The 25,982-nt window shown below is 32.6% G+C and overlaps 1 protein-coding gene across 2 annotated transcripts in view; it reads right to left on the bottom strand.

The window, feature by feature from the left end:
* Positions 1-25,982, bottom strand: part of Tmem67 (transmembrane protein 67) — a 40,533-nt gene that overhangs the window by 1,731 nt on the left and 12,820 nt on the right. The window contains exons 7-27 of one of the 2 annotated variants that reach the window (XM_048782790.1): positions 25,694-25,756; positions 24,131-24,285; positions 23,903-24,011; positions 23,140-23,229; positions 22,736-22,801; positions 20,654-20,810; positions 19,924-20,047; positions 18,272-18,377; positions 17,149-17,205; positions 15,885-15,983; positions 13,861-13,959; positions 13,541-13,627; positions 12,363-12,462; positions 12,131-12,270; positions 9,402-9,542; positions 6,287-6,367; positions 5,454-5,570; positions 4,245-4,361; positions 4,034-4,138; positions 3,337-3,439; positions 285-427 (exon numbers count right to left, since the gene is read on the bottom strand). In XM_048782790.1, the coding sequence (XP_048638747.1) occupies positions 285-427; positions 3,337-3,439; positions 4,034-4,138; positions 4,245-4,361; positions 5,454-5,570; positions 6,287-6,367; positions 9,402-9,542; positions 12,131-12,270; positions 12,363-12,462; positions 13,541-13,627; positions 13,861-13,959; positions 15,885-15,983; positions 17,149-17,205; positions 18,272-18,377; positions 19,924-20,047; positions 20,654-20,810; positions 22,736-22,801; positions 23,140-23,229; positions 23,903-24,011; positions 24,131-24,285; positions 25,694-25,756 (2,259 nt within the window). The remainder of the gene's footprint in view (positions 1-284; positions 428-3,336; positions 3,440-4,033; positions 4,139-4,244; positions 4,362-5,453; positions 5,571-6,286; positions 6,368-9,401; positions 9,543-12,130; positions 12,271-12,362; positions 12,463-13,540; positions 13,628-13,860; positions 13,960-15,884; positions 15,984-17,148; positions 17,206-18,271; positions 18,378-19,923; positions 20,048-20,653; positions 20,811-22,735; positions 22,802-23,139; positions 23,230-23,902; positions 24,012-24,130; positions 24,286-25,693; positions 25,757-25,982) is intronic. The other variant, XM_015485957.2, reaches the window with a different exon arrangement.

Here is a 25,982-nt window from a genome sequence, read left to right as displayed (position 1 = left end):
TTGGTATCTAGGAGTCCGGCAATTAAGTATCTTTCTACCAGATTTCTTTCACACCTTCTGAAGCAACTTATGCCTTCCACTAGACCCTAGTAGTTCACTGATCCTAAGGACATGGTGCAGAATGTGGTCAGCTGTAGCCCTTCTTTTGGTAAGGTTAATCATATTCTAAAGAATTGGTAAGAATTATATTCTTTATAGATGTCTTACTCTCTGCAATGCAAATAAATACCTACTTCCAATTTATTTCTTTTAAAAGAAATCCAGAAAAAAATTGTAAAATTTACCTCTTGTTGTAGGTATGTAAGGAAGGCTGCTAAAATGAAATTTTGGCAAGCCAAATCCACAACACAGAAGAACAACAGATCAAAAATAAGAAGAGTGGCTTCATTTCCATAATATAGCATACTGCTGAAGGAATAACTTTCATCTATTAAAAAACAATTTATAAGGTATGTGAGAAATTTAAAAAATAAATCCGTGATAAATTTATGGTGATACAATTTGGAAATTTAAAAACAGCATATTAGAAGCAAGTATTACATTATAATATAGTTTACACAAAAATAAGCAAAAGGTATTAAGATTTGCTAATTTAAAAGGTTAGTCAAAGAACTCATAAAAACTCCAAAGAAGCAGTTTTAACAAAGATTGGCAATTGCTAGTAGTATAAGTATATAATCAATACCTTGCAAAGACCAGTAAATGAATATCCCTTTTTGTATTTCTTTATCTAACTAAAGGATACATTAATCTTAGAAAGATCTTCTAAGGTAGAGTGAGTTAAGAAAAGAAAAATCTCTAACTCAACAAGTGGATTTTGTCCTTTCTGGAATATGAACACCCTTTTAAAAAGATTTAATGAACACTATAGACCTTTTCAATAGGAAACAGAAAAAGGAAGAAAGTACAAATATACAAATTCTGCATACAATTTTTGGGAGGTTCAGAGAACTACCAATGCCACTCTGGATACACAGTGAGGAACCTCAGTCATATGAGGGACATTAGGGTACAGGAAATGTTCTGTCATGATCTGGGTGCTAGGTTATGGGAGTATATTCAGTTTGGGAAAATTCAATGACCTATCAGCTACAGCCTTACAAAACATGTACTTCTCTATGCATATTATGTTTGTGTATATCTAAGTAAAAAATCTGTCTTACACATTTTCCCTGGTGATCCACATCACTCCATCAATGACATCATACAACGGCAGTTCCTCAGCTTATTATTGCCCTTAACTTTCTCTTAAGATCTGGTCCCTTGTATTTAATGTCTTACTGGATACCTGTTCCTTGATGTCTCAAAGTACTTCAAGATATAACATAGTCAAAACTAAATTCAAACGCTTTCACTCAAAACCTGGTCCTTCCATCTACATTCCCTGACTTTGAGAAAGGCAACACTAACATCTACTTAGTCACATAAGCTGGAAGTATGGATAACTTTCGTCTACACTTTTGCTTCTACAGTTTTTTCCCCCTTAACATCTCTGGCAATGTTTCCTTTTCTCAGTTCCCATTTCTACTGCCTTAGCCCATGTCTTCATAATCTCCTGCTGAAGATGGAAGACACATAGAAGAAGAGAGAAGGAGAAGGACAAAGAACAACAAAGGGGAAAGGAAAAAAAGGAAGAAGAAAAAGAAAGAAGAATGTACAAAAATGATGACTGTGTTATTAGAAATGGTAACAACATCCCTTTCCTAGGTGTCTACCCATAACAGGTATTGTTCTAGGTTCTTTCTACATGGTAATCCCATAAAACCTTGAGAGGGGTCAGACCTGATTTTATAGAGAGGGCATTAAAATTCAGAAAGGTTAAGCAAGTTTCTCAAGTTCACAAAGCTAGTGAATGATAGCCTCAGATTTTGAATCAAGACCAGAAGACTGTGAAAGCTAAATTCTTAATGACTAAGCTCATCTCTATCTCAACCTGTACCATATGCCAAAGTAATTCATCCAATTCACAAATCAGATCTGAGTAGGAGGCCTCAATGATATCCATGTTCATTAGCAGAGGCTTTCAAATTATTTTGGTCATATATCCCTATCAGAATAAAATTCTGAGCATGCTACCATAGTAGATATATTTTATTAATTATTTTATATGATGATTTTTTAAAAATATAAATTAAGAATGATGAAATTACAAATACATGAATAGTCATTTTAACATTTTCTTCTCACACATATGTGGATCAACTTACTTATAGAAGGTGGGGCAAAAATTTTAGACTCTTCTACACTGTGGCCTACTTCATACTAGACTACTAAAAGTCTAAAGTACAGAATGCATTTTATAGACTTTAAAAATAAATCTCCTTGGGCTGGAGATGTGGCTCAAGTGGTAGCGCGCTCGCCTGGCATGTGTGGGGCGCTGGGTTCGATCCTCAGCACCACATAAAAAGAAAATAAAGATGCTGTGTCCACCAAAAACTGAAAAATAAATATTAAAAAATTCTCTCTCTCTCTCTCTCTCTCTCTCTTAAAAAAAAAAATCTCCTTTCTCTTCTGCATGAATGTATTTGTGTGTCTCTCTCTGTTAAGGGAGACCATAACACTCTTGTTTGACAAACAGTTATTTACACTTTAGCATCCAGTTCAAACTTCTCCATGTTGCCTTTTCTGAATTCACCCTATCTGGTTAAATTTTTTTTTATTGCTTTTCTGTCCCTGATGTAACTTGTGCCTGCACAGACTTTTATCCCAGAAACTCTACTTACTCATTCACATGCCCATCTTCCACAGATCATTAATGAGTCTATATATCCCAGGACTGGAAAACATGTGGCATGAAATACACATGGATATCTAGACCAGGATGCTAGTTATACTATTTTCATTCTTACAAATCTATAATAACAGGTTATTAGTCACATTATAAGTAAGATATATACCATTTTTCTATAAATTAAAAACCAGGTTTAATCACTATTCCCATTACAAACATCAGTGATTTTTGAAGAACCTGGACAAAATAAAGAATCAGATATTGAAGATTAAACACAAATGTTACTCTTTCTTTAAATGTTTCTAAAAGTCTGCTATTGAATGAACATTCTAATAAAAAGTAAATCTTATGTATTTGTTTTACTTTCTCTTAAGTGTGTACTGTTGATTCTGAAATTCATCTCTTTTGCTTTCTTGTAGAATCTTTTATCTATCTGCTTCCTGCTACGTAACACAGAAAATTATCATAGTTTCATGAAATTGAGTTCATGATGTCTCCCTGTTTTCATATAAAATCATAAAAATCACAGGAAAAATAACCACAAGTCTTTTCCCCTTAAACTTTGAAAATAATAAACAAGTTCAGCAAAGGTATTTGAAGTATACCATTGTAAAAGATGCTTTTTTCCATTGGCTCCATGAATTCCATTCCAAGAACTCTTTCAAGAAGCAACTTGTCTTTTATGAAGTAATCCATTTCCTTATGAACCTAACATAAAACAGTCATATAAAAAATAGTAGTGAAATAAATGATTTCCAATTAATGCAAAATAAGAAATAGGGAAAATGAATAGTACACAAAGAAAATCTGTTCTTCAAAATGAATGTACTATACTGGATTCTAGAACAAAATTCTCTTTATGAATGTTTTAAATTTTAAATGCTGTATTTAAGTTTTAAATACTACTACAAGTAGCATTTATGGCTAGATATACTGAAAATCAATTTACAGAATTTTTGGAATGCAATTATAGCATAACATAAACATAACTCAGTATGATCAGTAATATAGTAATATTTTGGTAACCTGCTAAAAAAATTCTAGTATAGATTATTTTATAGGACTCTTCACTTGTTAATAAACACATAAACTCATACTTTTCTTTTATATAACCTAACATTGTTAAATCGCAATTGAGTAGCTACAAATATCTTTTTAAAAATCATTCCTACATATTAAATTTGACAGACAAAAGAGGAAAATTCACTCATTTGGTTGACTCAAATTATAACTGACATTTGCTCTTAGCTTTATAAAAATTGCATTTGATCCTAGCTTAAATATAAATGTTGATATACATACATGATCAATGAAAGAGCCAAGAAATTTATTCATCGCATGATATGCTTTTATACTCTGCTCAAAAGTACTTGCTGATGAACTCAATAGTCTAGCAGGGCCATTTTTCTAACATAAAAAAGAGAAATAAATAAATACAACATGTTTTATGTTCTTGGTATTGAAGTAACATTAACTATTGGCAAAATGTATCTGAACAGTACTTTATACAAACCCTTGTCAAAGTCTCATGAATTCTGTCATAGTGTTGTCTCATCTGGCCAGAAACTGCAATCTGAAAAGTCTGATTATCTGTGTTGGGCACCAAACCTCTCTGGCTACACAAATTTTCCTGAAAAGTTAAAAGAATTAAAATTAAGATGGAAATTATAAAAATCTGCCTATCTCAAAAAGAAAACACATATTTTACTTTTAGTTGGTATCACATACTCCAAGATTTAGAAGCCTTGTAAAGTTTACTGAAGAATTTGAAGAAAAGAGATTCTAACATTATTCAAGTTTACTGATTTCTAGTTTATTCTAGTTCATACTTCCCTATAGCTCTTTATATTGTCTTCTTTGCTCTACTAAAAACATATCTCTAAAAAGAAATAAAAATAAACTAACAGATAAATCTCAGGTTTTTTCCAAAGATTTTTGTTATAGTGGTTCGCCTGAATAAGAATTCAAAATAAAGCCCATACACTGTTTTTGATTGTTTCGATTCTTAAACCTCTCTTAGTATATAACAGACCTTCAACACCACAGTCACCCCCATTTTCTTTACATGTCACTAGTTTGTTTGGAGACATTGAGTCATTTGTCCTATGAGGCATCTATACTCTGGATCTGGCTAATTACTTCCTATGATGCTATTTAAAATGTATTTAAATTGTAATTATATTCCTTGTATTTCCTGTAAAACAGTAAGGCTTGATTATATTCAGGTCCAATTTTCTCAGGCAAGAATACTTCACAGGTATTGTTATGAACTTCCTCCCATAGCATATTAGGAAGTGTATAATGTCCATTTCCTTCATTTTAATTACTAAAAAACTGACTAAGTATGTCCAGATTATGACAACCTGATCCCTCATTATAAAGTTCCCATCAATATTCACTTAATTGTTTTGACACCCACTGATGACTGCTGCCTACTCTCATTAATTCACTAGTCATTAAAAAATGGTTACTGTCTAATTTATAAGGAAGAACTTTTATATTGTGTATTATTCAGATGTGGAATTACACAGAATTCTATATGAACTGCTGGATAAAATTAGGTTCTTTTCCTTGACTAATGTTCATGGTAATAAACTGGTAGCCTAGCAACTTTCAAAACTGACTAATGAGGATTTTTAAAAACTATTATTATAAATCCTAGATTAAGAAAAGAGAATCCATCTCTCAACTTACAAACAAAAAATGTAAAATACTTTCATACCGCTTCTCTTTTAAGATTCATATTCATTTCTTCCATATTAGTATCTGCATGCCCATGAACTGATCTACCATGAATGTAATATCCAAAACATTTGTGGGATAACAGAAACACCGATATCTATAAAAAGAGAAGAAAATGAACAATTAGCAATTCACCAGCAAAACACTAAAAATTAATTTTTCTTAAAATTACTTCCTTTCTCCCAAAATAATAAAAATTGAATTCTTAGGAAATATATAAAAGGGATAACAAAGTAATAAAGGATAATGAGGTTATTTTTAAAAAGTAGATGGAAAGAAGACTTGAAGATATTTTCTAAGAAAGGAAGACTTTTCGAAACATAAAAATTTTCAGAGGCAAGAGGATAAATAAAATATTTGGCAGCAAAATAAATTCATAATTAGGAACTGCAAATAAAGAAGAAACAAACTAAGACAATGAGTATTAATTTGTAGCTCATTATAACTATCTCTGAAATTAAAAGCCAGTGAAAATCAGACTAAAAATCCAATCATACCAAATCACTTTTAAAGCCTCTCTTAATGTATTCATAGCTTTTGTATTTTGTTGTTGTTGTTTGTTTTTTTGGTACTAGGGATTGAACCCATGGGCACTTAACCACTGAGCCATTCCCAGCCTTTTTATGTCTTATTAGAGACAGGATCTCGCTGAATTGTTTAGGGCCTCACTAAGTTGCTGAGGCTGGATTTGAACTTGTGATCCTCCTGCCTCAGTCTCCAGAGTCACTGGGATTACAGGTGTGTGCCTGGCTTATTCATAACCTTTTAAAAGAGAAAAATGACAGTTGCAAGATAAAGTCAAAAAGTACTTACATTACTCATAGAGCATAAATCAACAAATTGTCGAATTTTATCCTCCACAAATCTCTCATAAAAAGCAGCAAAGAACACAATCTGAAACATTAAGCCAAGTTCATGCTTATTAGCTTTTAGGATTTCAATCTTCTTTTATAGTCATACCATAGTATTTTAAGAAAAAAAAGAAGTTCCAACCAGGAACACAGTGGTCTCTAATGCTTCCTGTGGGATAAGATCCTACTTGGCGTTTCTGACTGTATGTCAAAGGAACAAAGATTTTGTGTTAAGGGTCTTTGAGGGACCCCATTTTAAATTTTAAAAACTTTTCTGTGTCTAAACAAGACAAATTGAATGAAGAGAGAAAAAAAATTTAAAAAATTTAGGATGGATCCATGTTCTAATGGCCAGATTTATCTTTGGTTCTGTAATTTTATTCATCTCCTGGATTCCAAAAGTCATTCGAAATTTGTGCTTTTCAAATTAATTTTCTCTGATAGAATACCACATAAAATGTATATATCTTAGTATTCTATTTTGACAATAGATGTGTTAACTATGCAAATGGATTGATTTTCAGTGTTTTCTTAGATTTAACAACACTAGAAAGGGAAATTTTACAAATTAAAAAATTTTACATTGTAGACCTTTTTAGATATAGGTTTTGGAGAAAGATAACATTTCCTAACTATCCTATTTAAAGCTGTCACTACTGTCCCCCATTCCTGATCCCCATTCCCCTCACCTCTGTTCACTATTTCCTGCCAAATCTCTATAGTGTTATAACCCATAACTAGTTCTTGTTATAGCATATCCATGAATCAGCACAGTATCTATTATATAAGATGTATTCAAATATGCAAATGAATAAATAAGTGAATCTACAGCAGCTGATTATTAAGAACATGTTCTGAAACACTCCACATACATATTTTTAAGCTCCTCTGAAGAACATGAAAAACACTAACATTCGAAATTTAAAAATTAAAGAATACCACTTAAAAGCTGAAGAAGCTAGGTTAAGAGAAATAAAAGGACTGAACAATAAAACAGCCTAACAGATTATTACAATTCAGAAATATTTATACACATTTATGAGGCCATAACAAGTTATTAAGAAACTCACAAGGATATTTGAGGAATAAACACTGAAATATTAGAATATTGCCAAGGGGAGACATCAGTCTGACAGTGAAATGAGAAGCAAAGAATGAGGTTAGGTAGTGGCATGTGGCTGTCCCAACAATTCTTTACTCTTTCTCCTTAATAACAGACTAATCCTTTGAGCAGGACCCACACAAATGCCCAGCCAAAAGACTCCAGTGTAGCCAGGTATAGTAAAATGACCAAGTTCTAGCCAACGAGAAGCTGGATGGCACTTCTGAAAGGCTCTTAAAAATGGGAAGGTGAATTAATCTCCCCTAGCTCCTTTCTGCAACCCAGTCATTATGGACCATCGTATGACCTTAGAGATGGAAGACCCAGGTGACAGAGCTGAACAGCTTTCTGTATCCCGATGGCAGTAGTAAGCCACAATTCTAGTCCTGCACTGCTCATCTTTGCTCTTCCTTTTCATGGGAAAAACAAAGTTCTTTCATTTCAGTCACTCCTATTTTGTTTTGTTTCTGTTACATTCAACCTAATATGGAAAGTTTCAGATAATATTCCTTTAAATTTTCTATATCAGATGACATCTGATATATTCACAAAAATACTGGTACATGTACAAAATATTTCCTTACTATTATATTGATGATAAACATTAAACTCCATACTCTTAATCCACCTTATTTCAAATTCTAATTTGTTTGTTTTCCTTTTTGGTTATTAACTTTCCCTTATTAGCTAAATCTCTATAGCTTTAAGTTTGACCAAATCTCATCAATTTATAATTTTAAAAATTTTTAAAAAATTCATAATAAGTGTCAATTTATTTGTATTTTTTTATTTTTGGGTACCAGAAATTGAACTCCAGGGCACTCAACCACTGAGCCACATCCCCAGCTCTTTTTGTATTTTATTAGAGACAGGGTCTCACTGAGTTGCTTAGCCCCTCACTTTTGCTGAGGCTGGCTTTGAACTTGAGATGCTCCTGCCTCAACCTCCTGAGTTGCTGGGATTATAGGCCTGCGCCACAGTGCCCAGCCATAAATATCAATTTAAAAAGTCAATTCTCAGGTTATACAATGCCACCTGGATCCAATTCCGTAGGAATATGCTCTATTAAAGCGACTTTAATCCCAAAATATCCTTAAAAATAGGCTGCTTTAGGTATACACTTATTAACCAGAGTATAGGAAGTTAAACCTATTCACTCTAGAGGTCTCATCTTCATTTGCTGTTTATAAAAGAACATTTTAATTAAACAGAAAAACTCTCTTCTATTCATGGAAGCAGCTGGAAGCAAAAGAGAGAAGTACAGATTATTAGAGTTAAGTATTTTAGTTGCTGCTTTTTCTTTTTACTTTAAGAGGATAAGGAAAGCAAGCATTGGGAAAAAAAAACTCTACTAAAGCCATGGGACTCTGAGGCTGAGAGGATTATTTTTACTTTTGGTTATTTCAATAAATATTTCAAAAGAAATATTTGCAGCTTGAGTATATGACACATAAATAAATGTAACAATAAACTACGTTTCAAAGGAAAAGAGAATACTTAGGGTAGCATAATTGTCCTGTAGTACACATAAACTAGACAAGGGATCCATCCTATGACTAGAAAGCTATAGATCCTGAAAGACCCTTCAGAGCCCACTAGTAACAAGAACATGAACTCTGAAATCAAGATGCTTGATTCCAACCTAGTTCTGCAAACTATGAATTTGCATGATTTTTACATAACTCTGAGCTATTTAATCTTCTCATGCTCCACGTTTCCTCACCTGCAAAATAAGGGTCCAACAGAACCTATCTCTGAGGGTTAATGTAAAGATTAAGTAGTTAATATATGGAAAGCAATGAAATGATTAACACAATGCTTGCATTATAATACAATACAGAGTTAGCTATTATTGTTGTTCTTATCACCTTTCTTCTGCTGTTGAAATCAGTATATGGTCACTATTTGAGGATAATTACTATGCAAGCAGAGGTACAGAGAAACAATGTTATCTAAAAGTATAAACTCTTATTACCTGTATAATTCCAATGACTAGCCAAAGAGCAGTAGTCACTGCATATCTCAGGATGCGGCTATAAGGAGCTATGTAGCTAGATGGGTTTCTAGAAAGACTAGAGGATGAGTCCATTAATGCTAAGTTCTTGAATCCCACAACCTGAAATAAAAAGGGAAAATAATAATTTAAACAGACATGAATAAAAAAAAAACTCTTCCAGACTGAAAATGGAATATTTTTTTCTATTCCCCAACATAAAAGAATTAAATATACAAGTCTGTAAACAGTAGAAAGTCTAGGTTAAAAGTAATTATTATTCAGTATATTAAAAAAATTTTTTTTTGGTCATGCTAGGGATTGAACTCAGTGTCTCAGAGCATGCTAGGTAAGCACTCCACCATTGAGCCACATCTCCATTCCTATTAATCCAGTATTTAAATTGTAAAGTATTTACTCCACAATATTTGTTAGCTCATTTGGTTTTCTTCTTGATACACATAAGGGTCAAATATAACTTTGACCTATCTACTGGCAAAATAAAAAAAGAAAATTGTTAAAATAAACTTTCTTTAGTAAACTATCATTGAGTTAAACTAACAAGTAGCAGTTCATGAGGATTTAACATTTGTCAGGCAATATATTAGCTACTTTTTCTCCTTTAAAATAGTACATTCCAAAATGTCTTCTAAACATATCTTCTTTGATGAAAAGAGGCTAGGGTCAAATAAGTTTGATTTGTAAATTACATTTACCTCCATGCTTCCCACTCCTGTGGGATAAAGGCTTTGAGAAGTTTTAGTGTAAGATTTCTAAATCATTTTGTTGATTTAAGTGTTTTACAAGATTAACTGACATAAAATTTCTTTATCATGAAACACCTTTTAAAGCTCACCAGTCTTTGTTTTGGGATTTTATTTATTTATTTTTTGGTACTGGGCATTAAACAGAGGGGCACTTAACCACTGAGCCACACCCCCCAGCACTTTATTTTAATATTTATTTGGAGACAGGGTCTCGATAAGCTGCTCAGGGGCTCGCTAAATTGTTGAGACTGGATTTGAACTTGTGATCCTCCTGCCTCCGCTTTCTGAGCCACTGGAATTACAAGCATGTACCACCACACCCAGCAACGTTCTTTTTTCTGATATAGGGATTGAACCCAGAGGTGCTTTACCACTGAGCTGCACCCCAACTTGTTTTATTTATTTATTTGAGATAGCATCTTGCTATGCTTAGGGCCTTGAGAAGTTGCTGAGGCTGCCTCTGAACTTGTGATCTACCAGCCTCAGCCTCCCTACTCTCTGGGATTGCACGTGTGAGCCACCACATCCCTCGAACACGCAACACCCCCAAACACTCTCAAAAACCACTACATTACCAAACAAGATAGCTAATTATGTGAAGTAATAAATACGCTAATTAGCTACATTTAGCCATTCCATAATGTATTCATATTAATACATATTGTACCTTATAAATATATATAACATTTTCCTTGCCAATTAAATAAAAGCACTACTTCAACTCAGTTTTTGAACTATTTAAATATTATTTCAAAGCTCTAGGGACACATGCATTCTTCTATTATTTTTAAAAATGAAAAGGAAGGGTTGTATACAGTGGCATATGCCTGTAATCTCCGCAACCTGGGAGGCTGAGGCAGGAGGATCCCAAGTTTGAGGCCAGCTTAAGCAAAACCCTCAGCAACTTAATGAAACCCTGTCTCAAAATAAAAAATAAAAAAGGACTGGGGATGTAGCTCAGTGGTGAAGTGCCCCTGGATTTAATCACCAATTACCCCTGCCACACCAAAAAAGGAAAGAAATAGAAAAAAGAAAAGATGGAAAAAAAGAAAACAGAATAAGAATTAATTTATATCCAACATTAAGGCAGATAATTCCTGGAAAAACCAGTCATTCATAAAGATAGATCTTTTTCCATGTTTCAGTCTTATATTCCAGCACTAAATGCTTCTTTTGATAATCTCAACCAGATCCATGAAAAAAGCATAAATGTACACTAAGAGTGTTATATCTTGTTCAGTTGTAGCCCCAGCGTTTAGCACAGAACATAGTCTGAAATAGATATTCAGTAATAATTGGGTGAAAAATATCAACCTTATAATAATGATTCTAATGCAGGGGTAACAATATGGTATGGTAGAGAGGAGTTTTTCAAAATATAGATAACTGTGCTTATCTCAGAGCTATTAATGAAATATAATCTCTAAGGTAAGGAGCATAGATATTTTACACAACTTCCCCCAGGGATTCTGACATAAACCAATGGCTTAAATTATACCTAGAGTTCTCAAATTCATGGAGGTGGAAAGAAGAATGGGTTTGGGGCACTGGGACAAGGTAATGGTATTGAGTTGTTTAATGGGTATAGAGTTTCAGGTTTTTTAAGATGAAAACTTCTGGAGATGGAGGGAGGTGAGGGTTTTGTATAACAATGTGAATATACTTAACACCACTGAATTATATACACTTAAAAATGGGCAAGAGGATAAACTTTCTTATAAGTATTTCACCACAACTTTTTTCTTTTGGTCTATTTTACAGTAAGAAGAAAAGATGAAAGCAGAGGTCCCCAAATTTGTTTCAAAACAACTGCTTTTTAATGTGTTTATAATAATATTTCAACTTATAAAAATCTCCTCCACTATCATGAAAACTTAGTTGGAATTATATTAACATTTGTGGGATACCAGTAAGTTGCATAGAATTACATCAAACAGTTTATACCTCCAAAAAGAAGAGCACAGTAAGTACTTGAAAAAGTGGATTGATTTTTCTTACAGTCTGAATCTCATTCCATTCATTTGCTACAAAATATGTCCTCCATATGCTTACAGGAACAGTGGCACTCCGTACACCACCCTCACCTGGTTGGAAAGATAAAATGAATAAAGGCAATTCATCTTCTTTGCTCTGCAAGAGTAGCAAAAAATTTGGTACAAATGTTTATTTCAGTTACCTTCAACGGCTTTAAGAACCTTTCCTTTTGGTCGCTCCCAATCAATAAAGAATATATCTATGGTAATCTGGGATATGATCTTATGCAAAAATTGCAGAGCCTGAAAATGACATACAATAAAACATGTGAAAAGTATCAGCATTAAGCCTGTGTATGAAATCAATATTGATTTTTTTAAAAGAAACAAACTGAAATGATAAAGAGTATAGAATTTTTGCAAGTGACTTCATATGAAGTTCTAATATCATTAGGGAGTCACTAGAAGCTCATCACATAACCTAGAATTACCAAATTCACAGAATTGTCATACATCTATTAATTCTTTCCTTAAAACCAACAAACAAAAAAAAAGGAAGACATCCTATCTCTTCTTTCCATAGGTGTCTTGCATAATTATAATTGAGTTTCCCAAAATTTTGTGAATCATCTGACTTCTTTATAAGAAAAGAAATTTAACTGTAATTTGCTAATCCTAATTAATATGTTAGGATGCTCTGTCTCTTTATCTCTAGTATTGAGATTATTGATTTAAAAAAACTTGTTGAAACATCTTTTTCATTTATGATCAATATGTTTAAAATGAATATTCTTTTTAGGGGCTGCAATACTGGTAAAGAATAAAAATTTAAGTATGACTTTTTTTTCCCCCTCAGGAAGCTCCTATTTCAATGGGAAAAGTAGACACCTAACCATCACAGTACAATGGAATGGAATCTACCAAAGAATCATGTTAAGAGCTTCACCGACATAGATGGAAAACACTGAAGTTGGGGAGGGGTTTCCATGGGAAGAGAAGAGAAAGAAATAAGAACTAGAGAAAACAACCTCTAAGATTTCAGTACTTTATCCAGAGTGTTACCTTTCATCCTGGATTAACAAAGAGGAAAACTTCATGCCTGAAACATTTTATATCATTGTGAATGTATCATCAGATTTTAAAGATGAAAGATAGATACTAAAATATCATTTTATCAAGTTATCCATAACTCTTGATAATCCAAACATATTTTATTTAAGGTAAACTATGGAATGAGCTATTATAAATAAAAGCAAATTTCCTATATAAAACAATTCATTCTTTCTTTCAAAACTAAATTTTAAGTTTTACATCAAAGATTTTGAAAACATTTTAATTTTGAAGACTTTTACTAGTTTATTATCGGTCCTTTGAAACTCACCTTTAGGGCAAAAGCACATCCTACATAAGTAACAAAACGTTCTTCCTGAACTGGCATTGGTAGCAAAACAGAGACAGACTTCTGTGCCTATAATAAAAATTATTTGGTCAAAAAAATCACACCAGGTATAAACCAAAGAAACTGTGAAAGAAGGAGATAGTGATGCACTTACTGAATGGCATACTAAGGGAATGATGAGTTTAGCGTTTGCCTCAATACTCTTGATTAGAAACACCCCCAGATAAAAATAGTTTCTTTGTAAGAGAGCTTACTAGTTATTCAGATACTATCATTTAGGTTAAATTCAGAAACTCACTCACTTTGAAGAAAATAATCCAGTAAAGACCAGTTCCCACTGTGATGATAAAAAAAACATTGGCCAGATCACCAGCATAGTACAACAAGAATTTCATAACTGTCTGTAATTTAAAAAGAATTAAAAATGTTAAAGACTCCATCTATTTAGCCCTTCAAGTGACACACTATTTATAATAACATATCATTTATGCATTTTCTCAAGCCCCAAGGTCTTGTTTCATGTATTCATGTCTACTTAGACCAACTGAGCCCCCTCCTACATATACCTTTTGGATCCTTACTCTTCATTCACTCCTGGAAGCTCTGTCTCCTTTCAACTCTCCCATGTTCCACTAAGAAAGGGGAGTAATTCCAAATTTTCTCTTAGTTAGGAACCTCTATTCCAATGTACCTTGTACACTTTCACCAGAGTTACTTTTCTAAAATGTAAATTGGATGTGTTACTCCCTTTCTTAAAAACATACATGAGTGCTCACTGAAACTTAAATCGTTAACCCACAATTTCCCTTCCAACATGAATCAAAGTTAATTTTTTATTTATCTTCTTCTGCCAATTCCAATCATGTACTAAATGACTATCCACTCTACACTTCCATCTCAAATACTTTGTGGAATGAGATGTTTTATCAAATATTCTTCCCTTTCTCTCTCTAGAATACTTTTCTTAGTTCTAGGGTATAAACATATCACTACCTTGTGTCCCAGTGCCTGATACAGTGCCAGAAACTCAGACATTAAGCCTCAGACAGTCCAGCTTAATATCCACTTCTGTAGGAAGTGACTATTTCTTGACTATTAGTAAATCATGTCTTCCTGCTCTTATTCCTTAGCATACTGGCTTTGGAGTTAAGACATACTGGTTAAACAAGTTGCCATGTAGCCTTTCTCAGAATCTTCATCAGCAAAATCAACAATAGCTTTTGCTAAAATGCTGTAAAAATTGAGTAGAAAACTTCTATCTCAGTTTCATCATGTATAAAATGGGTAGAATAATAATAATACCTAACTAATATCTCTATATTGTGAAGTTTAAAAGAATTATATACATAAAGCTTGAAAAAGTGCCTGGCACACAGAAAATATTTACTAAATTAAAAAACAAATTTAAAAAGATTAAATGCGGAGTAAAACTATGTTAACAAAATTAAATGAGGGTGGTCATCTTTTTGATGTTGAGATGGGAAGGTTTTCCAATGCAAACTGTGACATCAAAACTATTCAGATGTAATAATATCAAAATTAAATTTTTTAAGCAAACTCATTGATAAGAATAACAAATAGCTTATATATTCAGAGAAAATATTTCAGCATCAAAAACCAAAAAGGGGTTAATATTTGGGAAAATACAAAAGATTTCAAGTGGGAAATCTAATAGAAAAATGGGCAAGGATTGTAAATAGGCAATTTACAGAAAGGGAAATCCAAATGATTAAAAAAAAAATATGCAGGGCCAGGATCAGTGGCATGCCTGTAATCCCAGCAGCTCTGGAGGCTGAGACAGGAGGATTGCAAGTTCAAAGTGAGCCTCAACAAAAGCAAGGAGTTAAGCAACTCAGTGAGACCTGTCTCTAAATAAAATACAAAATGAGGCTGGAGATGTGGCTCAGTGGTCAGGTGCCCCTAAGTTCAATCCCCAGTAGCAAAAAAAAAAAGAAATACAGAATCAAAAGTGAAAATAAAATCAATAATGACATACTAATATATACCATCATACTGATAAAAAATGGAAAGCTTGGAAAAAGTATCAAATGTTAGTGAGAATGGGAAGAAACAAGAGTGGCACTGCTGATGGGAATACAGACTGATATAAAAGCATTGTGGGAGGAAAATGAGGTAAATATGCCCTATGACCCAGCAATACTTATCCTAATCTTTTCTTCCAGTTTCATTTTGATTTATTTTGTATGTTACCTATCCTAATTTATACTCCAGAAAAGTTCAAGGCAACTTCCTTACTCATCCTATAGTTTGTCTTATGAGAAGGATCCAGAACAGTTAAAAGAGAAAAAGTACACTTCGATTATACCTGTAAATCAATCATGGGACTTCCAATGCGTCTCTTCCACCCTGCTGTCTTCAAGAGAGATGATAAAATGGCTAGTCCACCCAAAACACCCAAAGCAATCTAAAAAAAAAAAAAAAAAACAAGAAAAATTTTAGAATTCATATGATTCCTTTCATCAATATTCAAATACACTATAACTAGAAAGGGAAAAGTACTCAAAAAATGGCGCAGGGCTGGGGGCCGACATGGTTAAATGACACTGAAACCAAACTGAAGGAGGTTCCAATGGCCAAATCTGGAAGAATTTGAACTACAAAATAAATAATAATGGATTATAATTGAGTTACTAACAAAGGGAAAACTTCTCCTTGTAATAAAATTCCAATTTGTAAATACAAAAGGAATGAAGGGAATAGAAAAAAATATCACCATCAGGTAAATATCTTAATAATACTTTCTGCCAGCAAGGATCATCAATGGATGCTAAAATTGGAGGGCAAAAGAATGAAGAGAAGCAGAATATGTGAATGGTTTTAAAGAATCTCTTCATGAAATACTTACTAATTACAAATGGAAAAATATAGATGAGAACACTGCAGAAACAATCTTTGCCACATGAACAAAATTAATATCACCAGTAACAAGACATACTATACTAACATCATGTGCCTTCTGATATCATGAATTGAGAACACATCATTTCCATGGCATCTTTGATAAAACTAAATGAAATCAATTAATCATACAAAGATACCAGACAAACAAAAAATTGAGGGCCAAAATAATTAAAATGTATTCTTTTAAAGTATTATGGTCATGAAAGACAAAGAAATACTAAGTGTCACAGACTGGAGGACAATAAGAAGACATGACAGCTATAAGCAATCTGGGATATGAACTGGGTCTTAAAACAGAGAAGGGTGGTGGAAAAAAAAAACAAAAAAAAACAATCCATGAAAGCAGTTAGTTACCAGGATTACATTAATATTCTTTTCCTGATTATGATCACTGTATTATGGTTATTTAAGATGTTAATATTAATGGAAGTCAGATAAGAGTTTGTGGTAAGTCTATTTTGACACCTTTCTTGTATATCTGAAATTAATTATTTAGATTTAAAAAATATAATAAATATTTGTGATGGACCTTTATTTTATTTATTTTATATGCAGTGCTAAGAATCGAACGTAATGCCTCACACATGCTAGGCAAGTGCTCTACCACTGAGCAATAACCCCAGCCCCAAAGATGTAATAAATATTTTAACAGGTTAAAATATACTCACATTTGTCTGGACAAATGCTTCCCCTTGATTCATTTCATATTTGACTGAGAAAGAAACCTGATATTTAAAAGAAAACAAATGAGTCATACTAAATTCTATAACATAAACCTACTTTTATTATAAAAATACATTTGCAGTTGGATTTCACCATAAATACCATATTTTTTAACTGTCCATATTACTAGAGTTGACCCTTCCTTACACATAAATAGAATTATGAGAATTCATAATTTTTGAGAATTATTTCTGCTGCTTTAAATATTTCTTTCTTAGACACATGAAAGAAAGAGGGGTTCATTAGGAGTTTAGTTAGGTTTATTAACAGCAGCTCAAGTCAAACTAAGCATTTTCATTTTCTGGTAGGTTTCTGTAATTAAGAAATGTGAATGAACTTGTATATCAAGGTTACTCAATAGTCTGAACAAGAATCATAGGGATGCCACTATATGAAGAGGCAAGAGGAAAAACAAAACTAGTAAAGAATAAGAGAAGAAGATGGTGAGAGTCAACTACTTAAGTCTTACCACAGTCACAGAATGGGGCATTTCAAGAAAGAAGGGGCCAAGAAGTCAGTGTTAGATGCATAAATGTCAAGTAGAATTCACTGCTGACCTTTATGAGAGGTTTTCATGAAAAAAATCCAGTTCACTTTAGCATTACTAGTTATAAAGCTGATTATTTTAATCTCTTTTTGCCTACTAAAGTATGTCTATTCAGGGGATCATAGAGTGGTGAGCATGTATATGCCCACTATGACTTCTGAGTTCCTGGTTTAATCAGGCAAGGAAACGAGAAGCAAAGTGGCCAAAAAGGACAGGAGCAATTAGATGCTTCCTATCTCAGCCTACCCCAGATCCCCACAGTGATGTCTGATATCTGACTGCCAATGACTCTTCCACTAAAGAATTTTATCCATTCTTTTTTTTTTTTTTTTTTATACTCAGGATCCATAAAAATTCAACTCCTACCATTATTAGTTAAAACAAATTAAGACTTGATTATATAAAGAGAAAAACTTATCTAAAAACTTGAAAAAAAAAGTTTGTCTTGTCTTTGACCATTAAGTAAACTACATCAGTTATACGTTTATACATATAAGGGCACTGATTAGTAAAGTACTTGCCTTAACAGACTGGCTCTTGGGGTCTTTGATATCAATATCATTGTAGGCAATAGTGATTAAGGGAGGATATATGTTTCCATTTTTTGTGTTTGGCACAAGGCTGATGCTATTTAAAAGAAAATGCATTTGTAGTTATGAATACACATAGGGACTTAAACATACACTTATTATTATATTTGAATTTAAAATAGGTTATCATGATGATCTCAGAACCAAACTGTTAATAAGTTCTAAGGAAGATTAAACATAAACTAACAGTAACAACAAGCTAATCTTAAGTGGTTGAAAATTTAGTGTTAAGAGTATTTGCTCAGAAAAAATTAGAAACTCTTATGATCCAGGTCCTATGAAGTTTACAAATGAAATCACTGAAAGCATTTTAAAACCATCTTTAAGGAATTATCAAAAGAGCAGTGCTACATGATGACTATAGAAAGTCAGATAATATTCTGATTATCGAAAAAATAATTCTTAACAAAATATGTGTCACATTGCTGTATCTGTGGCTCAGTGGTAGTGCACTTGCCTGGCATGTGTGAGGCACTAGGTTCGATTCTCAGCATCATATATAAATAAATAAATAAAATAAAGGTCTATCAACTACTAAAAAAATATTTTTAAAAAATCAAGTACTGTTTAAGGCACAAAGTAGGCTACATTTTGCTCAAATAGGATACATTATGCATTAGTACTGTATAGCTTGTGAATACAAAAAGGAAAGTGCCAGCATGGTTTCATCAAGAACAAGTCAAGACTGACTTGGTCTGATTTCATTTTTACTAGGGATGCTATACTAGCAGATTAAAGAAAGGTTAAAAACAGTACATTTGGGGCTGGGAATGTGGCTCAAGCGGTAGCGCGTTCGCCTGGCATGCATGTGGCCTGGGTTCGATCCTCAGTACCACGTACAAACAAAGATATTGTGTTCACCGAAAACTAAAAAAAATAAATATTAAAAAATTCTCTCTCTCTCTCTCACTCTCTCTCACTCTTTCTTTAAAAAAATAAACAAAAAAAAACCTAGTACATTTGGATTTCAGCAAGATATATGACAAAGCTTCCATATTGCCACCTCATATAATCACTAACAGAATCAAAGTAAAATAAGAGTGAAAAAATAGTGTATATTAAAATGTTTTAAAGTACTAACATAAAATGCATCCATATGTACAATGCACATATCATAAAATATTAAAGTGGGTTTCAGTTAAGATCTTAGAGACAGGAATTTCACATTGAAGACAAAAAATGTGAGCTACATGTACAATTCTGGTGTTGCTAATTAGTATGGGTTGACCTAGAACCATAGCCATTAAGTATGAGGATGGGTGTCGCTGAACTAACAATCATTCAGGCTCTTTTTAAAATACCCATTTCAGCTCAGTATTTACCTTCCCTTACTCTTTGAACACATTTTAATTCAGGTCTAGAGTGGGGCCTAGACTATGAGTTTTGACCAAACTCCTCAGGCTCCCCTAACATAATCCTCTCCTTGGCTCTTCAGCTTTATTGGTCTGTGTTAATCTACCCAGCTACCTGAGAAAACCTATGTATTATTCCAGTTCAGTTTTCTTTACTGGATAATTAACTGGTACATACTTTCATTTTCTCATATACTCCAAGTCTAATTTAGTCATTAGATATTTGTTTACCTCAGTGATATTTGGGTAGCAATTCTAATTACTCTTGGCTGACTTCCTAAGTCATTTTCTTGTCCACTTATTGCATCTACTAAGAAAATGCGACGAGTCAGAATCCACTTGCTAGGGTCACTGTCTTTTATTATAAAAAGAAAAACAAAAACAAGATAACATTAAAAAAAAATCAAGTTGTTCAAAATGATTCTCAAAATGTTTACTAAACAAATTTAAAATACAAAATTACTATTTTGTTTTAGACAAGGTGGCCGTAAAGAGCTACTGCTATAAGAAATGTCTAGTTACTGTTTTTCTCAGCTCAATCGATGTCATCTGATTGAATGTTTCATTAATATGGATGGAAATTACCTGAAAAAGTCAGATTTTATAGCATAGGTAACAACAAGAGAATTAATTTGTCTAAAAAAGCAGATCAAGGGCAGTTTAAGGAAAAATCAATTTATCGTTCTACTAATTTTTCTCAGTGTACATTCTCAGCAATAGAATAAATTTTTTAAAAATATGCCTGAAAACAGGATTAGTAAATATATAAGTGATCTTATTGTTTTACATTTTGCCATAATATATAGAAGTCCATTAATAAAAAATAAGAAAAAAAATCTAGCTATGAAAAAAAAAGAATCCATAACCTTTCTTAAAATCAGTGGTTTATTAAATTACCATGTTGGGTAACTTATTTAATTATTTCAGCTCAGAGAAAGAATGATATGTATGGATGTCTTACCTTGGTTCACAAACAGTTTATTGTGTTGAAGATTTAGGTTTAATACAGGCACAGCCCAAATATTTTGGTGTTGATTTTTATCAGTATATTCAAGATAAATATCATAAAATACAGGAGTAGGAAAGTCAGCTAATATTTTAGAGATAGAAATCTCACACTGGAAAATAAAAATAAAAACATCACAATTGAAAATTTAGAAAGCATATTTGTTATTCTTAAGACAATGTTTTGTTTTAGTTTTGCAAAATAAATATTTTTAAATTATCTTGTTTACACGCATTTCCATATGACTTACAAAATGTGAATTCACAAATATGATTCTTGTATAAGGGCGCCCCCAAAAATCTAACATTAACTGCTCTGTTCTTGACCTACAACACACACAGAGAAGGTATGCCTACATTCTCAATATTAAGTGTACATCAGTGAAAGGATTTTGAAACTACTGTCCTATGGGATGAAGTCCCAATTCTTCCTCCTTATGTACAGTGATCTGTGATTTGGCTCCCCCTAATACAGCTAAGTTTATCTTCATACTAGTTTATGGTCATCCATCCATATGAATCTACTGCTGTTTCTAACTATGCCATGCCATATACTTTTTGATGTATTAATATAGATTCTGCCCGAATTTCCTTTCCCACTGTGTTCTCCTGTCTAGCTCATATTCATTATATAAACCTATGTATCACTCCCTCTGTGAAGCCTTTTTGTATTTCCCTGGGAACTGGTACCTTATGCATATTTATAGTGTAACACTTCATTACATTCTCTGTAGTTCTCTGTCTATATAGCTTGCTTTGCCTCCTGGGCTGTGAACTACTTGAGTGGGAGCAAGGGTCTGTGGAATAAGCATGGTTTTAATCCTAACAGAACACTGACTCCACAGTTCACCTGATATAAGACTTTGAGTAAATTATCTCATTGTATTAAGCACCATTTCCTCAACTGTAAAGCACATGTAATAAGAACATCAAATACTTATTTTATGGATCAGATGGGGTAAGAATGATAAAATACTGAGCATATAGCAGCAGGTGCTTAACAAATATTGATTCTCCTAGCCCATGGTAGGTACACAATAACATTCTTTTTAGAAAACAACAATAAATAATTTCTGAGAATAAAAGTAAATTTGTGTTCATTGTAGAAAACTTGGAAAATATAAGGAAAAAAATCATCTCTAATCCAACCATCCAAAGATAACCACTCCAAAATGAATATTTTCTCCCAACCTATTTTCATACTGATATTTTTCATTATGATTTTGTTCTATGTAGGTGCATATATATTTTAATAAGAAGCATTTTTGTAGACCACTGAATGTCTTTCAAATGTTTAATAGCTCAAAATATTTCTTTGTACCATACTATAATTTCAAAATGAACAATAAGGACAAGAAGGAGAAACAAAGATGTGGAGAGAAAAGGGAACCCAAGGAGAGAGAAAAAGATATTTTTTGAGGGTAGGGGTGAACTCAGGGGCACTTGACCATGGAACCATATCCCCAGCTCTATTTTGTATTTTATCTAGAGACAGGGTCTCACTGAATTGCTTAGCACTTTGCTTTTACAGAGGCTGGCTTTGAACTCACGATCCTCTTGCCTTAGTCTCCCGAGTTGCTGGGATTATAGGCATGTGCCATTGCACCTGGCAAGGATATTTTCTTACGTGTAATGGGGAAGTCGAGTAAAGAAGTAACTTTGTGCGAGTCACCAAAAAATGAAGTTGCATTTCAACTTTATTCCAAAATGATTGGAAAAAGCATTATATCTTTTTTTAAATTTTTTTAATTTTAATTTTAATTTTTTTAGCATTATATCTTAAAATCAACATAGAGCGAGATTATGAAAATTTAACATTACGGGATTTTTAAGATTCTATAGATGCCAAGGTATTCTCTTCATACTAATTAAATTAACATTTTCTGTGTCCAAATGATAAAGTTATAATGCTTAATAAAATTACTCCTTACTATTCAAACATTTTCAATTTCAAATATTGACATATTATTCCAATTATTGCTGTTGTGACAGTTTGAAAGATAAAGCTGAAACTTAGACTAATATAGTTCAAACTTACACTTTGTTGATAGGTTGTTCCAAAAGAATAAGCAGCATTTAGTCTTGTCTCAGTGTCTGGACAAAGCTACAGCAAAAGAATATAACTGATAAATATCTTTCACAAGTGTTTTCCATAGTTCTTAGCTACCACTTGGACATAAGCTTGCTATAAAACTTATTTAATGTACAAGGGAATGAAAAATTAAGGGAGTATATTCATCATAAGGGAATGAAAAATTAAGGGAGTATATTCATCATAAATTATAGTCATTATTTTAAAAACAGTTTTAAGAAATTCTAGCTTAAAGCATCAGAAAACAAATTAGCTTGGTATATAGCTGCCACTCTTCAAGCAATAATTTAGTCTTTTCTTTAGGCAAAAATGAAAAACATTTGTAATTCTTTAGCTAGAATCATGCTCACCTGTAAAACACCTCCTTCTAAAGTTTGCCACTTGAGAAAATATCCTCTTATATCATAGGAAGCAGCAACAAACTTCAGTTTTGTATTCTGCTTAAAGAAAAACAATAAAATAATGTTTAATACTCTGAAGCCAATATAATATCCTATAAAGCAATTTTCACCATTAACTAATCTTTTTTCACTGTTGATAGTTAAAACTTAAATTCAAATTTCATTTTGAATCTAGGTTAATCTAAGTATATCTATAATTAAATACATGCAAAAAACTGAATTTATTTTTTGCATAAAAATTATTGTAGAATTGAGAGCGAGGTTAGTGATAATCTCCTTTCAAACCTGTTAAATGGGGGATGAACATAGGGGAAAGGTATCCTTCTTTCCTTCTGGGAAAATAAATAGAAGTGAGAATTAGGACCTGTGAAGTGCTGGGAAATATCACAGACCCCAATCAATCTTGGGAAACACTTCTCAAAACTGTGGAGACACATGAGAACAGAGAATGTTTTGCACAAACTACTCTTCACAATTTCACAAGTATGTGTAATGCTATAACCACATATCCTAGAAGTATCCATATACTCAAGTAAGACAGCTAAGCTCTACACTGTTTAGTTTCTATAAGTAACTGATATTTATATTTTAGTAACTAAACTTTAAAAAATAATCTTAAAAAATTAAGAATTGTGAGCAGTTAACTTTCTTATTACCACTTAAAGTTGCAGATAAAAATGCAGTTATCATCTAATGATGTAGTAATTTGTACCTGGTTTTGTCCTGTAAAACTAAAATTTGCTGGAAGAGGAGCAGTACTGAGTATTTGAGGTGCCAATCCAGCCTGTTCTCCATAAAATAGCCATGGAAGATTCTGTCTCCTATAATTAATTATAATTGTTTTAATAAAAACAAGAAACATTTCTGATTATTAATATTTATGAAAATAACTGCACTGAATTCGGTCAAAACTAAATTTCATCAATTAAAATGTCCATACCAAAATGAAATAGAATGAACAGTGCTCAGTCCAGCAGTCTTTTCAAAGACTAACTGAAATAGTCGACATGCATCAAATGTGACAGTGTCAAGAGAATTCATGTTCATCACGCACATATTTCCAAGAGCTTGGCAAGACGTTAGGTTGGCATACATCTACAAAACAACAATGTCAAAGAAATTTAACATGACACTAATAGCCCAAACAAAAATTGATATAAAAATTTTGCTTCATTTTATCTATTCTATTAATTCTTTTGCTTATAAATGCCTTTCCTCTAGCTTAAGTAGAAACTTTCCATGTGGGAAGAAGAATAAGAAGTTATATTTTAATTATAATTTTTGGCCAAAATATAAAGACAATCAACTGAAGAGAAAGTAAAAACATATGGCATGATATTTAAAAAAAAACTATTACGTAAAATACATTTGAAAGAAGAATAATGTGCTTGTAAATTAGATCTGATCATATAAATCTAGTCCATTTTGTTTAAGTAATCTGTTTATGAAAAATAAAATAAAATCATTTTTTAGTTTACTTCTCAAACTTTTTTTTCCTCAATTTTTCTTATTAGGAAAAGGGTGCTCCATTTTCAGTTATTCAAGTCAAAAACTTTGAAGTGCATTCATTTCTCTTCCTTCCCATATCCAACTCCTCAGTAAATCCTATTGGTTCTGTCTTCAAAGAAGAGCCAGAAGGTAAACACCTCTCTCCATTTCCATATCTCCCTTGTCCACTGTTTCCCTTTTTCTCACTCAGATTACTATAATATTGTCCTAAATTCTCCCTTGTCCTAAGACTTCTGTCCTTGCCACAAGAAAATCTAATCTCTATGCTACAGCAATACTTTCAAATCCTGAAGTTAGGTCATGTTTTCCTTTGCAAACAATCCTTCTATCTCCCTGGGTCCTTGTTAGAGCCACTTCCTACACCTCTTGAGTCTCCATATTCCCTGCTCACTCTGTCCCATCCACGTTAGTCCTCTTCTAGTTTCTTAAACATGAACAAGTCAGTGAACTTGTGCTTTTTGATCTCTGCTTTTGTTGTGGTCTCTGCTAGATATTTGCAGGGATCACTCTCACTTCTTTCAGGTCTTTACTAAATATCACCCTCAGAAATGTTGTGCTAACCACCCTATGTAACAAAGCACCTTCCCTCCCATGTTCTTTACCCTGGTTTATTGCCTTTGTAGCACTTAGTATGCCTGACATAGTTACTGAGTCTATAAACTCAGTGAAGGGATTTTTTTTCTTTTTCTGAAATAACTAAGCAGATTGAGAAGAAGGCCTGACACACACTAGGTCATCAATTAACATCTACTAAATGATGGTCAGTTTCATGAACACTCAATTGTTGCCAAATCAGCTTGGAGATATTCAATTTGTATATACAGAATAATGTTTTCTTTAGGTGTTCTCTTTCAATTCATTGGAAAGGGTTTATTCTTCTTATAGAATATGACCAAGGAGATAGGTACTTTGAGAAAAAACATTTATTAGGATAAGAAATGGTACCACGATTCTTCAAAGTGAAATAAAACTTAAAAAAAAAATTCGAACTTACCCAACATGCAATTGCTGTTGACTGCAAATACTTTGCAAACCATTCTGAAGCTGAAGACATACCCTGTAAGCAAAAAGATGAAGTTTAGTTTTAAGTTCAAATGAAGACTGCTTAATCCCATACTATTAGGAAGACATTAGTATGTATACTGTTAAGTGAGAAATTACTACTATTACTTTCTTAATGTTAGTGGAAAGACAGATTCTAATAGCAATTCAAAATTTAATTCTAACCAATGTCAGTTATCACAAATAAGATTGCATGCAATATAATGTAACTTGGGCAAAGA

The sequence above is a fragment of the Marmota marmota genome, unplaced genomic scaffold, assembly GCF_001458135.2.
Source record: "Marmota marmota marmota unplaced genomic scaffold, marMar, whole genome shotgun sequence".
Lineage (NCBI taxonomy): Eukaryota > Metazoa > Chordata > Mammalia > Rodentia > Sciuridae > Marmota > Marmota marmota.
This window is presented reverse-complemented; position numbering and strand designations above follow the sequence as displayed.